This window comes from Simochromis diagramma, unplaced genomic scaffold, assembly GCF_900408965.1.
Source record: "Simochromis diagramma unplaced genomic scaffold, fSimDia1.1 OVJJ01000299.1, whole genome shotgun sequence".
Lineage (NCBI taxonomy): Eukaryota > Metazoa > Chordata > Actinopteri > Cichliformes > Cichlidae > Simochromis > Simochromis diagramma.
In genome coordinates this window covers 563,957-582,508 of record NW_024386795.1, presented here as the reverse complement: position 1 = coordinate 582,508, position 18,552 = coordinate 563,957, and the positions used below count along the sequence as shown (strand labels likewise).

At 45.7% G+C, this 18,552-nt stretch overlaps 1 protein-coding gene across 3 annotated transcripts; it reads left to right on the top strand.

The window, feature by feature from the left end:
• The first annotated feature begins 1,929 nt into the window (after window positions 1–1,929).
• On the top strand, window positions 1,930–10,621 carry pcdh18b (protocadherin 18b). 3 transcript variants are annotated; one of them, XM_040024819.1, is made up of 4 exons: window positions 1,930–4,724; window positions 5,096–5,151; window positions 5,447–5,616; window positions 9,203–10,621. In XM_040024819.1, exons 1-4 carry the CDS (start codon window positions 2,220–2,222, stop codon window positions 10,132–10,134), a joined length of 3,663 nt encoding a protein of 1,220 aa, XP_039880753.1. In that variant the 5' UTR covers window positions 1,930–2,219; the 3' UTR covers window positions 10,135–10,621. The 3 variants fall into 3 exon arrangements, with proteins under 3 accessions (XP_039880753.1, XP_039880754.1, XP_039880752.1); XM_040024820.1 differs by having other exon boundaries at window positions 5,063–5,151; window positions 5,447–5,562; XM_040024818.1 differs by having other exon boundaries at window positions 1,931–4,724; window positions 5,063–5,151.
• Window positions 10,622–18,552: the final 7,931 nt, after the last annotated feature.

The window sequence follows — 18,552 nt, the reverse complement described above, 5'->3', positions numbered from 1 at the left end:
GGGGAAAATCCCGACAGCTGAATAGAAGCAGAGGAAGCCCGAGTATCACCCCACGTCTCCCAGCTTCCACCCTTAACCCCCTGCACCACTCATTCTATGGGAATGAGTGGGGGTGGGCTTGCTCCACCTGCTCCGCAGCCTTTGTCATGGGGATCTCCTGCTTCATTTCAATGACAAAGGTACTGCACCCTCTTTTCACTCATGTTATGGTCCCTGAGGGCAAAGTCTCTGCATCCCCCCCATCACACAGCCTGCTGCACATGAGCTGCCCAGGACCCTCCAGCAGCCACCCAACCCCCGTCTATATTATATTATATTATATTATATTATATTATATTATATTATATTATATTATAAAGATGACTGAACCTGTCCATCGCATTTAAATATAAATGCAGCAGAGTTTCTTGGTTGAGGCTTGGTTGAAAGTTTCTGGGTTGAAATGGAACCCTGGTGCTTGTTTCACTGAGTGTTCTGCGTCTGAACCTGGAACTAAACACAGTTCAGGCCATCGATGCAGTCTCAGCGGCTCACAGCATCGCTGCATGAAAACTAAATTAGTGCTTAGAGCTTCTAAGACGTGTCTGTTGACAATCAGCATCTGCAAACCGAATACTACATGGGTGTTGGGTCGGTCAGTGTGTGTGTGTGTGTGTGAGCCGGTGTCCATGTGTTTGCTCAGAGGCAGATGGCAGTGCAGAGCCTGTTCCCACGGGTCGCACACAGGAATGTCAGATTGCGATGAAGTCCGTCACAGATCCAGCCTCGGACAGACTGCAGTGCTAATGTGGCTCCGGTGCACAGAAGTGTGAGCAGCTCATTACTGTGTGAATAATCAAATGGACCAAATCTGTACTGTGGGCTTTGCGACACTGTGGGGTGTGGAGGTGTTTCTGTGGTGTCAGCTCAGAACCAAAAGACACACTTATCTTGGTGTTTTCCTTCACTCACACAGCAGCCATGACATCAAGATAAAGTCCGTGTAGCAGACCACTGCCCGTCATTACTGAGCTCTGATAATAATCTGGCACCATCATAGCTGGGAACGCTCTGCTCTCAACTGGTCTGAGCTCAGCTCGTTGTCACCAGGCACTCTGAATGGGTGCTAATTGTAGGCTGGGCTGCTTGAGGCTCGGCTCAGGATGGAGATCAGGGGAGCTGCAGATTCTGCCTCCACTGAACTCTGCAGCAACAAGAGGAGGTGGGGCTTTGTCAAGGGACACCTGTGGGGTCAGCACACTTTCAGTGATTGTGAGAATTCATTCTGAAAAGATTAGACACACAGACTGAGAGACGGACTGTCGTGTTCAGACAAACAGACTTTAGTGCTCAGTCACGTGACTACAGTGGCTAATGTGCATCCATGATACTTTGTAACTGATCAGTGTGAGACTGTCTCTCTCTCTCTCACACACACACACACACACACACACACACACACACACACACACACACACACGCACGGTGTGTTACTGCATTATAAGGACAGATTCGTAACTTTACTGTGCCCTGTCCTTATAATGATGATCTATAATGTGATCTAACGCAGCCGTGGTAAACACACTGGGTCTAACTGCTCAGCGTGTTGGCTCGTTGTTGTCCTCAAAGCCATAAGTTGGTGTTTTAGCCGCACGTGACAAAAGAGGTGGCACGCGCTGTCAATACAAGCGCGACCGTCAGTGTGCGGCTGTGTTAACGGAGGCTGAGCCGAATGGTTCGCGCTCCGGCCCATTGTTGTGACACACTTCTGCGGTGGGGGGAGCGGCCCCCCTCCCCCCGCACTCCTGTTGCTTAAAGGAGGCCATTCTGATTTAGGAGGAGGGAGGGGGTGGGGGAGGAGTGTTTGTGTGGAAAAGAGACGGGGCGGGCGCAGAGAGGGGCGCGAGAAGAAAGACTAGCGCGCGCACACATTGACTTTTCTCTCTCTCTCTCTCTCTCTCTCTCTCAGTCACACAGAGTGGGAGGGAGCTTCCTCAGCCACACACACACAGACACACACACACTCAGAGCATATGTGGAAGTGTGACAGAGCGGTCTGCGAGGAGAGAGGCGCAGTTTGTGTGTGTTCGTCTCCCACGAAACGACTTTCTTTATTTCTTCCTGTCTCTTTGTTTCTCGTGCAGTTTTCGCAGGACGAACATGTCGCACTAAGGACACGCGTGTTCTCCACTGCGTGATCTCCCCTCTGTGGAAGTCATCCCTCGGTGTGAGCTCAGAAGATGGGGGCAAAAAGGAGCCAAAGAAAAGCGACCGTTTGGTCCTCGGCTCCACTCCAGCTCGCGCTGCTGCTGCTCGCGCTCGAGCACGGCGCCAGCGGGAAGACTCTGAAATACAAAGTTTACGAGGAGCAGAAAGTGGGCACAGTCATCGCGCGGCTGAAGGAGGACGTGTCCGCGGTTCTGCCAAAGTTACCCAGCTCCCTGAGCTTTCGCTTCCGCGTGATGCAGCTGGGCGGCACGCCGCTGCTGGCCGTGCGCGAGGACGACGGACAGATCAGCATCGGCACCAGGATCGACCGCGAGAAGCTCTGCGAGAAAAACTCCAACTGCTCCATTGAATTCGACGTGGTCACGCTGCCCACGGAGTACCTGCAGCTGTTCCACGTGGAAGTGGAAGTCCTGGACATCAACGACAACTCTCCGCACTTTGCTCGCGCCATCGTCCCCATTGAGATCTCCGAGAGCGCGTCAGTGGGGACGCGCATCCCACTGGACGGCGCTGTGGATGCGGACGTAGGGGAGAACTCTCTTCACACGTACTCCCTCACAGCCAACAACTTTTTTAAAATCGACGTGAGGACCCGGACGGACGGGGCCAAGTACGCAGAGCTGGTGGTGATGAGAGAACTGGACCGGGAGGTGCAGGCCAGTTACCAGTTGCAGCTAACGGCCTCGGATAACGGGGTGCCCCCCAAGTCTGGCTCCACTCTGCTCAAGATCAGTATTTCGGATTCCAACGACAACAGCCCGGCCTTTGACGAACAGGCTTATGCCATCAATCTGCTAGAAAACTCTCCCCTTGGGACTCTGATTATTGATTTAAACGCCACGGATCCTGACGAGGGCACTAATGGGAAAATAGTTTACTCTTTCAGCAGTCATGTCTCACCAAAGATCCTGGAGACCTTTAAGATCCACCCTGAAAACGGCCACATTACTCTGATTAAAAAGGTGGACTATGAAACCGGTGCTTCCTACGAGCTGGATGTTCAGGCTCAGGACTTGGGCCCTAATTCCATTCCTGGACTTTGCAAAATCGTGGTCAAAGTTGTGGATGTCAACGACAATAAACCAGAGATAAACATTAACCTGATGACACCTGGCAAAGAGGAGGTGGCCTACATTTCAGAGGGGGCCCCTGTGGACACGTTCATAGCTCTGGTGCGTGTTGATGACATTGATGGAGGGCTCAACGGCGAGGTGGTGTGCAGGCTGCACGGCCATGGCCACTTCAGGCTCCAGAAGACCCACGAGAAGAACTACATGATTCTCACTAATGTCTCACTGGACCGTGAGAAGAGGTCAGAGTACAGTTTGACAGTCATAGCTGAGGACAGGGGCTCCCCCAGCCTCTCCACCATCAAACACTTTACCGTCCAGGTTCTGGATGAAAATGACAATCCTCCGTGTTTTGAGAAGAACCGCTACGAGGTCTTTAAGTCAGAGAACAACTCTCCTGGAGCCTACCTGATGACAGTGGTGGCCTCAGATCCAGATCTGGGCACCAACGGTCAGGTCACTTACACCATCGTAGACACGGTGGTACAAGACAGCCCCATTTCCACCTACGTCACCATCGACCCCTCTAATGGTGCCATCTATGCACTGCGCAGCTTTGACCATGAGGATGTCAGCCGGATCGCCTTCACTGTTCAGGCACGTGATGGGGGAAACCCCGCGCAGTCGGCCAATGCCTCCATCCTGCTGACTGTTTTGGATGAAAATGACAACCCGCCCATCATTCACTCCCCCTCACTCCGGAATCATACCGCTGAGCTTCCCGTGTGGAAGTATGCATCCCCGGGTCAGCTGATCACCGCCCTTAAAGTCACAGACCGTGATGCTGGTGCCAACGGAGAGGTGAGCTGCACCATCATCGGTGGCAATGAGGATGGGCTGTTTGTGATGGATGCCCGGCGCTGTGAGCTCAGAACCAATGCCAGTCTGGAGCAGGCTCCGCGGAACATAATGGAGATCAGGGTGGAAGTGCAGGACAGAGGCATCAGCCCGCTGTCCACAGGAGCCCTCCTCAGGCTCTCTGTGCAGGAGAACATGGACATTCTCCCCTCTCTGTATCCTACCGGCTCCACCCAGGCCTCACTGGATCTCTCCCTCATTGTCATCATTTCTCTGGGTGCAGTCTGTGCTCTGCTGCTCATCGTGATGCTGATGTTTGCGACGGCCCGCTGCAGCCGTGAGAAGAAAGACCCCAGACACAACTACAACTGTCGCGTGGCGGAGAACAGCTACCAGAACCACCCTAAGAAGCCCGCCAGGCAAATCCACAAGGCAGACATCACCCTGGTCCCGACCGTCAATGGAACTTTACCTGTGCGTGCACACCCGCGCTCCCCCTCCCCTTCCCCTACACCTGAGAGAGGCACTCTGGGGAGCAGGCAGAGCCATCATAGCCGCCAGTCACTGAACAGCCTCGTCACCATCTCCTCCAATCATGTGCAAGAGAACTTTGCTCTGGAGCTGGCCCACGCCACTCCTCCTGTAGAGGTGAGAGGTTTACTCATTTTCTTTAAATGTCCATGGGATTAATGTAAACCTGATTTACATGTAATACTTTGAAGTATTTATACTTATAGTACTTTTTCATTTGAAGCCGTGCACGTGGTTTGTCATGTACCGGGGTTACCTCCCGTGTTCTGTTCAGCTGTACGTGTCGTGTTTTTGTTGACCATCACAAAGTCATGCACTCCCTCAGCCCCCCCCCCCCCCCCCCCCCAACATTGTCTTGTGGCCTTGCTTGTTGACTCCATTCATTTTCCCCTCTTCATTTTCCCTTTTATTTTGTCTTTTTTCCTTTCTTTTTGTTTTTTTTCTTGGCTTTGTAGCAAGTCTCACAGCTTCTGTCCATGCTTCATCAGGGCCAGTACCAGCCACGGCCAAGCTTCAGAGGCAACAAATACACCAGAAGCTACAGGTAACACATGCGTGAACGATGCTTTGTGTGCTGGCACACCTAGGCACACATGAGGAAGCCCTCTGAGCTCCTCCTCATGTCACAGTGCAACATTTCCACTGTTCTCAGCTCTGTTCTGGTCCAGTCGATTTTGGAGTTAAACTATATGCTCAATAACTTCACATCTGCATAATTTTATGTTAAAACCCTTCTGCAGAGCACTCTCAGTGAACCTTATTATTCATCAGTGTGGTGTCTTCATAAGTGTGCTAATATTATTGGCAGTAATTCATGTATCAAATCTGGCTTTTTGCAGATATGCCCTGAATGAGATGGATAAGTTCAGTCTGAAGGACAGCGGACGGGGAGACAGTGAGGCCGGGGACAGCGACTACGAGCCCGGCAGGGAGTCCCCCATGGACAGGCTCCTCGGTGAGGGCTTTACTGAGATATATGCCCCTGATGGCCAGCACAGAGCACATGCAGGTACATCACAGCGCACTGCCCTCGGTAGATATGAAGCCTAACCCTAACCCACCATGACTAGTCATTTGTAGTCATGGTGTTCTCTGTGGACCACAGCTGAGAGGAACTGCCTGATGATTAAACAGACAGAGCTTCATATGAAAAACTGTGGAGCACATCGTCTTTGTCCGAGTCTCCTTTAACCTCAAGTCAAACTTTACTGTGCTGGTTTGCATATTATGGGATTTTTGACTTTGCCCCCATTCTTTAGAGTGGAGTCGGAGGTCCTTTAGATCATCCTTAAAAACTAAAATGAATTTTCCACTTTACCAACATGTGAGTCTATTTGTGGGATGCTGGGAATACTGTGGCCTATAAACAGCTGTAATAGGGCCGGGATCCTTACTGATTTCTATCACTGATTCAGTTTAGGCTCAGACAGTCAGATATTATAATTCTGATCATTTATCAGTACATGTCCATATCTTTATCTTTCATGTCAGAGCTCGTTTTGGAGAAAGAAAAAACAATAAAAAAACTGAAACTAAAAAAAAAGCTGCACATGTATTGACTTTGGAGGACTGTGAGTGACACTGTCATGAGGTTGTTGAGCCGTCATGTTGCTGGGCGGTCCCTCCTCTCTACAGCTGAGTTAACGAGGAAGAATGAGCACTTTGTAGTGACCATACTGACTGTGAAGTATTCTGTCTGCTGGCATCACATGTGTGACAGGTTTGCATGCTAGTTGAGCAGGGTACACTCAGTCACATCCTGTAAAACTTTCACCGTGTCTTGGCTAACATCACACAGGCTGCAGGCTTCTGCAGCATCTTTTATCATGCCATCCCTCTTCTCCCAGAGCTGCTGCTTCTTCCCGGCCAGCTTCCCACACAGCCATCACTTAATACCACATTTGAGCTACATCCCAATTAAAGTCGATTCAGACGGGCAGACAATCTCATCACTAACGCCTCCTCCTTCCCTCCCACCCCTTCTTTACAGCTTTGTAGAGGAGCTCCGCTCGTTAGGCGCTCTGCTTTTTCCCACCTTCAAACCTTCATTTCCAGCCATCCAAACCAAAGCTCTTATGTTGCTCTGATGAAACGGAGGCATTTAATTGCCACGAGGCGCAGAGTTGCTATGCAATCGGCTCAGAGTTGCGCTCATGATTAAACCCTGAAGAGCACAGTTACATCTCTAGGCTCACCTTTCTCCTTATGGATGCTTAGGCCACCTCCCACTCCCGGTCCACTGCAGCATAAAGTCAGCTCTCTGTTATTATGACTCAGTGTGGAAGCCTTAACCCCCGCCCCCTTGGATGTAACACAGAGCTTTGTTTCTTGCTTGTCTAGATGGAGAAGACTGCAATAAATGATGCCAAAGACAGGTTCTCTGTTTTTCACAGCTAATACACAGCTGTAGTACAGAGCCATCAGTAAAGCAGTACTTGCACATTTTACTCAATATTCACCTTTATTTAACACTTGTACTGCCTTTAAGCTCTTGTACATGAGTAACCCTGCTGGCTTACTTCTAATAGACCTCTGTGTAGCGCTGCTGATCAGCCTGATCACGTCTTTATATTTAGCACGAATACTGAGTAAACAGTGTCATTACATACAGGCAGGGAGACCTATTCAGGCACATGTAACAGTAATAGATTACTCCTCCAGGTTTAGATATCAGCCTGGGAATGTTCCTCAGGGGCCGATGACTGGAACTTTGTCTTAAATACGAAGGCATTAGTACAACGCAGTGTTTTTAAAGCTTGACTGGATGTCTCCTTTCCACTCTGACTCTTCTCCTTTGGTCTGTGCCCGCTTTACACAAAGCCAGAGTGCTCCTGTAAATCGTAGGCGTCAGTCTGATCACCGACGTTCACTGATCGTGCGTCCTCCTCTTAGCAGGAATAGAAGCTGAATTGGTTTACTGATCAAATCCAGTCTCTGAAGTAAACACACAGCGAACCATGTTGTCCTCAGTCCTCTCTGAAAAGTAAATCCCAGTTACATCACATTTTAGGTTGTCTAGACCAAATACTACATTTTGCTCTACAACAGCCTGATATCCAGTTAAAAGGACATTATACTGCCATGGTTCTGTTGAAATTTAAAACGGATGTCCTCATATGTGAATCTCATTTTTGTCAAAAACAAAATCAGGTAAAAAATTCTTTATTTTTACATTCATCAGGTCCCAATCAGCCCAAATAGCAAAGAGGAATTAAACGTGCATGGCATGAAAGAGTTTGGGTCTTAGGAGGTTAATGTTTGTTTGACGTGGATTTTTGTTCCTTTTCTGTTTTCACACACCAGTCGCTCGGGTTAAATCTTTCATTTTTAGCCTTTCATCAGCGAGGTAGCCAATCTGCTTCTGCCCCCGCACTGTTTTCATCCTTCCACTGCACCCAAATGCACTTTTCATCTGCTCTAAGATGTATTATAAATGTTCCTTTCATGTTAATGAGGGGATAATGAAGTCCCTCAACAGCGTCACTGAAAAGCACCGCAGTCCTTTAATGAAGGCTTTAAGTTGGCATATTTGATTTGTCTAATTTATTCTTCAGAGATTTTCTATTTGAAGATTTAATATTGAAAAGAGTGACTTGAAAGGGAAAAATGCAGGGCTTTTAGAGGAGGAGTTATTTTGAATGGGTAATAGGCATTGATCGGCCCGGCTGAATCGTCTCTCTGTGGTGAAGTCGTTGGACGATAGACGGCAGAGCTCCTGCAAAGAGCCTCTCAGACTAATTAGGGCAGATTTCCAGAGACAGCCACGCATGAAAAGAAAGAAACACCTGAGGACGGGCAGGCAAATGTTAGCTGGATGGAGACTCTTCTTCATTTCTGCCTGTTTACAGCATAAAATATGGACATACACAGGACATTATGGGATGCTTTTGAAAGTAGTTTGAAGTCATTTTTTCCTATTATGTTTGGAATTGTAAATATCACCATTAGGCCCGTAGGTATACACTTATTTTCTTGTGCATTGTGTATATTCATACAGTCATGTGGAAGAGAATGTTTCTACAGGAATCTATGAACTCATTTATGGCAGCGGTCCCAAACCTCCGGGCCGTGGACCGGTACCGGGGGTTTGGGACCGTGAGTCATTTGGTACTAATTCAATAGCAGGTAGAGCCATCCTTAGTAGCAAGTCAGTTTGATTTACATAGCATCAAATGACAACAACAGTCACTTCAAAGCACTTTATCTCATAATGTAAAGACCCGACAATAATCCTGAGAAACCCACCTGTGAGCAAACATGAAGGCCACACCTGTTCAGTCTTCTAATAGATGGTAGCTTTGTGTTAACACACGGCTAAATGTTTTAGACAGTGGTCACATTCGCTGATGATCAGTTTGATGAACAGTGAAAGAGAGAGGGTCTCCCACCAGTTCTGTGGAGAACCTTTTCAGTGTCCTGAGTGTACTATCAGGATTGAAACAAACCCATGTACTGTGAGTTTTACTTTCCTGTTTAGGTTTTAGTAAAAGGTTTATCTTTAAATGACTCAAAACACAAGCAGGTTTAGTTTTGTATAGAGTGACCATATGGCTGCAGCTCACTCATGATTACTCATGCTTCTGTCTTCTCTGCAGCCATGAGGCTTTGCACGGACGAGTGCCGCGTTCTGGGTCACTCTGATCAGTGTTGGATGCCACCCCTGGCCTCCCCAGCCTCCTCTGACTACCGCAGCAATCTCTACATCCCCGGGGAAGAAGCCCGCCAAGCCAGTGACGTCTCTCAAGAAAAGACCCCGCAGCCCTGCACTGATACCGGCTCCGCCCGGAACCAGAGCTTCTCCACCTTTGGCAAGGACCTCGTTGGGGAGGACGGTGAAGACGAAGGGGGAGAAGGTGCCGGCAGCAACGAGGCCGCAGACGAAGACCTGTGTGGGACCACGTCTTTGCTTTCAGAGATGAGCAACGTGTTTCAGAGGTTAATACCCCAGGGCCTGGACTCATATGTCCAGGTCAGTGAAAACCATAAGGGGACTAGCCTGAGTGGGATGGGCGTACCGATGACTGGATCTTTAGATCGCAGGAGGGGTCATTTGCCCGGCAAGCCCAGCCCCTCTGTACACCAACAGGGAGTGGCAGCCTGGGCTGCTAACACTCACTTCCAGAACCCAGGTAGCAGCATAGGCCCATCTGGCCACCACCAGGGCGGTAGCTACCACACGCTGAAACCAAGCACCAAGCTCAGCTCACAGAGCAGCAGCCACAAGGGCTCACAGGCGCCCAAAAACAGCCCCCAGAACAAGCCCCACAGCAGCCCTCTGCTTACAGCGCTGGTCAGCCCCACGCTGGTGCAGCCTCCCCCGGTGCCGGTGTCGGCACCGCTCCCTGGGCCTTCCTCCAAGTGGCTGCCAGCCATGGAGGAGATCCCAGAGAACTACGAGGAGGACGATTTTGACTCGGTGCTCGGTCACCTTCAGGGCAAACGTAGCGATAGCCGGCATGAATTGGTGGACGCCAGTGATTTGGTGGCGGAGATCAACAAACTGTTACAGGATGTTCGGCAGAGCTAGACTTCCTGTTTATTCCCCGCCCCCTCAGTGCAGAATGAAAGTGAGGGTGTGTTGGTGGCAAAAAAGACCGAAAAGGAGATAACAAAGAAAAAAACAAGACCTGCAAGTGTCGTTAAAGTTGCGTTTCAGTTTTAATAATTGTGTTTTGTGAATGCTAAATATCCAAAAAAAAAAGGTACACAATGTGACTGTATTTATCTTTGTATTTTGAAAATAAATTTGTATACTTATATTTATAAAAAATGTATATAATTGTAATCAGATGTCTATTTTTATATTTTAAATGCATGTTGAGTACACGTTGAATCAAGACTTTGACATGCAATTGACATTCGACATATTTAAATGGCTCTTTTGTATTGTGATTATTTTTTATTTGTCACTATAATATGTATTCATTAATATAATACTGAGTTAATAGACACTTGTGTTTGTGGATTATTGGTGCAGGGGAATGAAAAACAAATAAAATAATGCACAAACCTGACCGAGGTGTCTGGGTCACATTTTCTGTTGCACAGCAGGAATTTTTAAAGCTCCGCTTTCTTCCCAGGAAGATGAGGATGAGCGGAAATGGAACGGCTGCAGTCGACTGGATCAACCAAACATGCTGATAGAAAACAATGAAATCCACTTTACTGTCATTCCTTTCAATATGAGACGTATTTCAGACTAGATTTGATTTGCTGTAAACGTCCTTCTGTCAAGATTATTTATCAGTGCAGATGACGACCCGGGTGATCTGCAAACAACCCTTGTACACAACATATTCGTTTTCCTTTACATGACAACACAACCTCTAATATATAGAGTACTGTTCAATAATTTAATCTTACCTGTGTTATATTTGAAACAGACTTCTGTGGGGTCCATGTGGATGCTGAGGTCACGTGAGTTGTGTCAAACATTTAGCTGTATTACCACCATCTGCTTGGCACACCACACGTTAGCTACAGCTATAATTCACCCTCCAAATTCTATTTGCAATCCATTCTTCTTTCATTCTTTAACCAAACAATGCTGACCCATCAATCGAATGGCAGTACAAATCAGCATGCTTAATTGTTTAAATGAATACATTTTGTCTTATCTATGTACAGTCACGTCAAGGTGCTTTATACTGTAAACATCCTACAACCTTAGAGTGACACTTCAGCAATCAAACAACAAGTAGTTGGCAACAGAAGGAAGGAAAAACTCCCTGAGCAGAACCAGACTCTGGGAGGGGCGAACATCTCACCCTGGTTGGGGGTGAGGAGAGGAAGAGAGGACAAAGACATGCTGTGGAAGAGAGGCAGAGATTATTAATAACCCACGATTAAATTCAGAGAGGTCTGTTAACACATAGTGAGCAAAGAAGAAACATTTGTATGCTATGTCTTCTAATGATGCTGCCTAAGGGAAGCATGTATAATGTAAACAGAATTGGTCCTAGCACTGAACCCTGTGGAACTCCATAATTAACCTCAGTGTGTGAAGAGGACTCTCCATTTACATGCACAAACTGGAGTCTATTAGATAGATATGATACAAACCAGAGGCCATAAGAAGATCATTTGTAACCTTCACTAAAGCTGTTTCTGTGCTGTGATGAGCTCTGAAACTTGACTGAAACTCTTCAAATAAACCATTCCTCTGCAGATGATCTGTTAGCTGATTATAGTAGAGAGTAGTTTTATAGCAGCTAAGACCGCTGGGTCTAGAGATGGCTTTATAAGTAATGGTTTAACTGCAGTCTAAAAGGGATGCTGACTTTTTGTCACCCTGGTGCTGACGAGAAACTAGGATTGTTGTTTCATCTGTCCATGCTTTCGTAGTTATAACACGGAGTCCTCTCTGATTGGTTCCCTTCTTTTAACCCTCTCAGGCTCAAATTAAACTTTTTGTTGCTAATGCACAACCAAGTCCTGCAGTGGTACTTCTGAGTAAAAAAACCTCATAAAATATGTATGTGGGGTAATCAGGTTGTTAGTCTGTCACTTGTCTGATGAGCCAGCTAGTTGTGCTCTGTATGCTAGGTTGGTTATTTTGAGTTTGTTTCATGTGTCAAGTTCATAACTTCAGTTTATAGGCAGCAGATTTGTTGGCAGACTTCAGAACTAACTCATTTTTACTCTTCCTCATTCAGCTTTTGTGTAACCTTGACTTGTCTGAGTAAAACCAAGCAGACCTCTACTTTTCTTTTAATTCTTGCCCTTATCTCTGAACTATAGCACTCCACTCCTTACCCAAGTTTTTGTGTTTCAAACATTTTCTTAAAAAATGTTATGTTAATAAAGCTAACAGCCGGTCTTCATGAGGACACAGCATCAGAAACGCTGGTATGTATGTATGTATCTCACCTCTGCAGTGGAGCGTCGTCAAATACCAGCAGAACAAATGCACACGCAGCAGTGCATTATCATTTTATTAGTATGGATGATGTAGTATTTCAGGTACTAGTTAGCAATTATTTTTTGCTCACATGGCATCAACATCAGCTGAAAGAATGAGCTTCAGTCTTAGTGATTAGAAAAATCATACACAACATGTCAGCACAGTGACACAGCACACTATCAGCACAACACTGACAAACTACAAACACAGACAACACAGAACTGTGGAAATGAGACAAATTAGTAAATATATAAATAAATGATCAAATAGTTTAAATAATAAGTTCAACTTTAACACTTTTAATTTGGTCTTCTCAGATATAAGGGATTTATGCCGTCCCTTGCTTTATACATCAACAGTCGTTTTTGTGACAACCACTTGTTAGTTAGTAATTTGGCTAATTCGCTTTAAAAATAATTAGCTGCATTTCTGTCATTCTAAAGGCTCTGAACACAGAGAATACACTGAAAATGGATTTCATGAAGGCTAAAGCCACCTGCTCTCCTCAGTTACTGATCCTAGCATCAGAAAACTTCGCTTTTTATTATTCACATTAGAAGCATTTCTGCTGATAAAATGTCTGGAAGCATTTAGGATTAATTTAGTCTGAGCTCAGAGAAACAGAGAAGCCCGTCTGTCATCAGTCTCAGAGCCACTCGAGTTCACAACAAAAAGAGACCGAGCTTAGATGTGGTGGCAGGCAGAAATGTGCTGGAGACGCACGTGGAACTAGGTGCTGCTAAAATCCCCAAATGGTTGAATTTTCATGGGGGGGTAGATTACAGACACCTCCCTCCCCTCTGCCTTGACAACTAGACAATGGGTGACACCTAGAGGTTCACCGTGTGCACTGTAGGCCGGTGACTCAAGCTCTTACCACATTACTGCGGCTTCCCACAGCAGTAATGAGCCCTGACATGGAAGGCAACCACACAGAGCCCCCTGGAGGAGAAATGGCCACACTGCAGCTTTTACAGCATGTATCTGTAAGGAAAACCAGGTTGCAGCCCAACACAGCATCAGAACATAAAAAAGGAAAACATTATATATGATTAGTAAGGAGGCCATAAATCAGCAAACGTGGATTCAAACTACAAAGAGCCTCAAGTTATGTTTCATTGTTTGCTGACAAATGACTGCAAAAAGGGTCCAATAAGAAGATCGTGTATTTAAAGCCAGCAGTCAGCCGAAGCCTTCCTGTACACCGTGTGCATGTTCTCCCTCTGAGTCCTCTCTGAGTACTGCAGCTACCTGTGTGAATGCATATCTGCCTCTCTGTGTTAGCCTTGCAACAGCAAGACAGCCCGTTGTTGTACCCTGCTGTGCCCTGCCTCTCACCCTATGACTGCTGGATAGGCTCCAAGAAAGACAATAACAACACCATGAGTCATGGATTGACCTCCCTGGAGCCCAGACCTCAGCGTTATTGAAGCAGCGTGGAATCACCCGGACAGAGAAGAGAACAAAAAGCAGAAACATCTAACAAAGAGCTTTAAATGTCCTTTTAGAAGCCGGTAAAAGAATTGAGACAAGATTGGAGTCAGGAGTTCAGACTGTGCCGGACAACAAAGCTGCTCACACCAAATATTCACTTTCAAACTCTTTATAATATATAAGGAAACTGAATAAGAATGATACTAGCTGTGTTTCTGTGCATGTTTACATATTTCAGTAAATCATGGACCGATTTGTTATAGCAGCATATAAAAGATATGGGCAGGCTCAAAACCTTTACATAGTACTATACATATATTATCACACGAGCAGTGGCTCCTGACCTTTTTTTCATTAGATGAAGAACTACCCAAGCCAGGGTCGTCTCCCTCTACCCACGCTCACAGGAGTGCAAAGACGTCTGGCACATTAAAAGCAGCTCTTAAGTGAGAGCTGATTCTAACACTCAACATGAGCTTCTCTTCTTTGAGGACAGTGAACATGGTTTCCTCTAGGGGCTCCTCTTTCCTCTCCACACTCAAACAGACACAGGCATGTTGGTAATTCTACATTCTACACAGTTGTGGCTGTAGAGTATGTGATCTACTAATCACAAGGTGGGTATTCATGGGCAATATGCTAACTCCAAGTTGCTCTTCGATGCATCTATCAGAGTATGAATGCATATGAATGTTACCTACAAAGCACAGGAAAACCTTAGAAATGCTTGTATGAATGGATGTGAATGGGTGAATGATGCAAGTTGTGTAAAGCCCTTTGAGCACTCAGTAGAAAAGCGCTTTATAAGAACCAGTCCATTTACCATTTTAGTTCTCAGTCACAGGGAAAGTGATCTTACATACTACTCCTCATAATAACACTACCCATTTGTTATCTGTTATCATCTAACAGTCCATTTCTACAAGCATTTCTAAGGTTTTCCTGTGCTTTGTAGGTAACAAGCAGACACTCAAGTGTGGTACAAAGACAGAGGGGAAAGGACTCTGAAAATACAATCACAGAAAAAGTCCATACACAGAAACAACAAGAGAGCAAAACAGAAACTCAGACTTATTAACTAACAGTTCAAGACTGAAAACGGCAACAGTTACTGTTACAGTGACAAACTAACTACAAACACTGCCATCCATCAATCCATCCAGTCCATCTACGCTGTATAGAGCACTTTGAGTACTCTGGGAGAGTAGAAAAGTAGTCGATTTACCACTGCAACGGACATATCTGACAAATAAGAGACAATCAGCAGTTGCGTTAGTCTGTTGCTCAGCACTAATCTGAGATGCGGTTTATTTGCGGTTCCCCTCACATGTGCACGAGTTATAGAACCATAAGCAGCCTGTGAGGCTAAGAGTGAAAACTTATGATAATAGCTCTGTGCTGAACTACTACAAAGGCGTACAGTTAGGTGATTAGGTCTGAAGACAATGACAGTTTTTTGTTGAGTTTTGTATCCGTGCCCCACACCAGTGGATTCTACATAACAGAATCTAGTTGTGATTAAAGAGCAGACTTTGAGCTTTAATTTAAGGGATTAAACAAAGTTAGTGCACAAAGTGTTTAGAAACTACAGCCATTTTTATGTAAACCCATTTTAGGAAGTGTTTCTAATACTTGGAAGTGCTTTGGTGTCACTGACTGCCTCAAACAAACTCTAAATGCTGTGTTTCTAATTAAATCACGAGGTCATTAAACTGCTTGTTCCCTGAAAATAGGAACTGTGTGTAAAAATGATTGTAAATCCTAAAATATTGATGCTTTACCTGAAGGTAAAGGTAAAAGTCTGCACTCCAATCTCACACCGATTGTTTGGTTTAAACCCAGTGGAAAGATTTGTCAGTATCCAAAAATGTACCCATTGATTGAACGGAAGAAAAAGGGAGGTTATAGAAAAGCTTGCAGCAGCCAGCACGAGTCGTGCACGGTGCAAGGACGAGCACCGCAGAGGAGGACGCCAGCTCTGCTGTCTGCAGTGTTAGCAGTGGATAAAGACACAGTGCGGTTGTTTGTCAATGAAAAAGCAGGTACTTGGTGTGTGATGTAGGCCTTTTAAGCAAACGTGTTGAGCAGAACCGAAACACCACAGAATGACTACCAGTGAGAATTAACTTCAGCCTTGTTGTTGAGTGATGTTCGGTTTACTCTCCATACCGATCCATTTTTCAACTTTAACTTTCCCACACACAACAGGTTTGTCTCTTACTTTGGTCTTCGGTCTGTTCTCACTCCCACATTTGTGATAACTGCAAGTAATCACATACTTGTTTTACATATTTTCAGTAACTGCCAACTGCTTGACTGCATGTGTGTGAAACTGTATCTGTACTGTCTTCTCACTTACATGAGTCAACACATTATGGCCACTCATAAGTGATAATGTTCTAACAATGCTCACTTCATAGTCTGGGATACATCGGATGGAAAGTAAACAGCTGTTTTTTCTTGTTAAGTTTTAGTGTTATCAGCCACTTTGATAAGGTCACATGGTCGGGGCTGGTGGGAGTGGCCAGGGAAAGAAAGGTGTGCAGGGATGCTCGTGACACTGGTCCACGGAGGGCATCCATGGTGCTGTGGGCTTAGGCTGCATTTAGCCATGGTGCTAAACAGTTCTTTGTATCTTACAAACACGTCTGTTTATGTATTGATAGTATTAAAGGAACAGAACGGCCACTTATCTAGGTTACTGCAATGAGTATGTTGTTGAAGAGGCTTTGGAAGAAAAACACTGTTGATATAACTCCTACATTACAATAATGTTATTGTGGATCGCTGCTCTGCTTCCCTTTTCTTTCCACCGCTCACAAGGCTGCCTTTTGTTGTCAAGACAATATGCTCCTGTTTGTATCACAGCAACACCACAACATGTTTTTCACTTGGATTACGGCTGCGACAATAGCTGCTTTATCTGTGGGTCTGTCTTTTCTGTGTGTGCAGAAAATGTAGCAGCACTGTAATGTGAAGGAGCACTTATACACACACACACACACACACACACACACACACACACACACACACACACACACACACACACACACACACACACACACACACACACACACACACAGGGTTAGATAATGGACCATCAGCTAAATAATAACAGCAGAGTGGTATCTGTGTGTGTCTTTATCTCTTTGTGTCTCCACTTTGAACACTTTTGATTTCTCGATTTTTTGTGAAACACATTTTGTGTAATGATGTGTGTGTGTGTGACTGTGGGTAGTATCTGCCCAGTAAATATCAGCCTGATACATCCAAACAGTTTTGAAAGTGTGTGTGTGTTTTAGGAGTCGATAAGCTAGTGTAATCTCTGTGTATGCAGCATGAGCACCTTGTTGGGTTGCTGCCTGTGAACGGTGGGTGGGTGGGAGGTGGGGGGCAGGCTCATCTGCTCAAATTGAGCGTGTTTATTGCATACATTTGCAGTAAGCTATTAAAATGTAAGCTTTACAGACATGCATGTTTGGGCATAAAGGGACATTTCACTGATACTATACATGAGACAACTGAAAGACACAGTATATGTAGTTCCACTGGTGCTGTGGGAGTGTGACACAGTTACAGAACAGCCCTGCCTCGTGGCACACAGACGTATGGCGACCAGCAGCTTTCCTGAGCTCTGTCTGCATCAGTGTCAGAAACAGTGATGAGACTAAAACAACACGACCAGCTGCAAAAGCTTTTCCACATCACTGGCCACAGGGATGTGTTGCATGGTTGAGAAGTTCAATCAATGTGCATTCTACAGTTTGTCAAACATAAAATCACTTTTTAGATTTACTCACACTCGACTTCACAAATCTTCATTAGTTCCATTTAGCACTCACAGCAGGCTCAGCCTGCCCGTCTGCTATTAAAACTGGAGAGGCGACGGCATTATCAGTGCACACCGAGTCTTCAGGTCACTTCAGTTTAATTTCTCATATGGATCAATCCCAGCCACAGTCCAGGATGCACACCATCACAGGGTGACTGGGAACAATCCTCTGTGAGCCACAGTGGAGACAGAAGCATCCTTTTTGTTTCCTCGCCACTGTGGGATTTTCAGCTTACCGACCAACATCTTCAGTCTCACTCACTCATGATTAAATTGGTCCTCTATATTTTCATATAAGAGGGAATGAATAAGAAATGTGCACATTATTGCCACTGGTTAGTTTGGCACTACTCCAAGGTTTAGTGCGGTGTGGTAAAATGCAGATCACATGCACTCACATGCAGACACACTTTCTGTACAGATGTTGAATCTATTGTTGACAGCTGCATCTCCTTCCCTGTGTGTCTCATCCTCTTCATCATCCTCCATGTCTTCCTCACATCCTTCTCTGCCTCAGCCTCTCTCCATCTCTCACGCATTTCCTGATAGATGTGAATTTGTGTCACATCAGTTAACACTGTAACGTACTGAATGTGGCAAATTAGTGTGAAGATGGAATGGCAAAAATCCACTGGTGGGAGTGGAAGCTTCTGCAGCTGATCTGCTCATAAGGTGCTAATTTATCAGATATATGGACAAGATACAGCCAGTTCATTTCGATAATGACCTGCATTCTACCTACAGCAGCACAAATCAGCAAAACAAAAGGTCAGGGA

Coding starts and splice junctions, on each gene's coding strand:
- pcdh18b (XM_040024818.1), top strand. CDS start 2,220: ATGGGGGCAAAAAGGAGCCAAAGAAAAGCGACCGTTTGGTCCTCGGCT. Junction 5,152..5,446: donor AAATACACCAGAAGCTACAG/GTAACACATGCG, acceptor GGCTTTTTGCAG/ATATGCCCTGAATGAGATGG. Junction 5,617..9,202: donor CCAGCACAGAGCACATGCAG/GTACATCACAGC, acceptor TCTTCTCTGCAG/CCATGAGGCTTTGCACGGAC.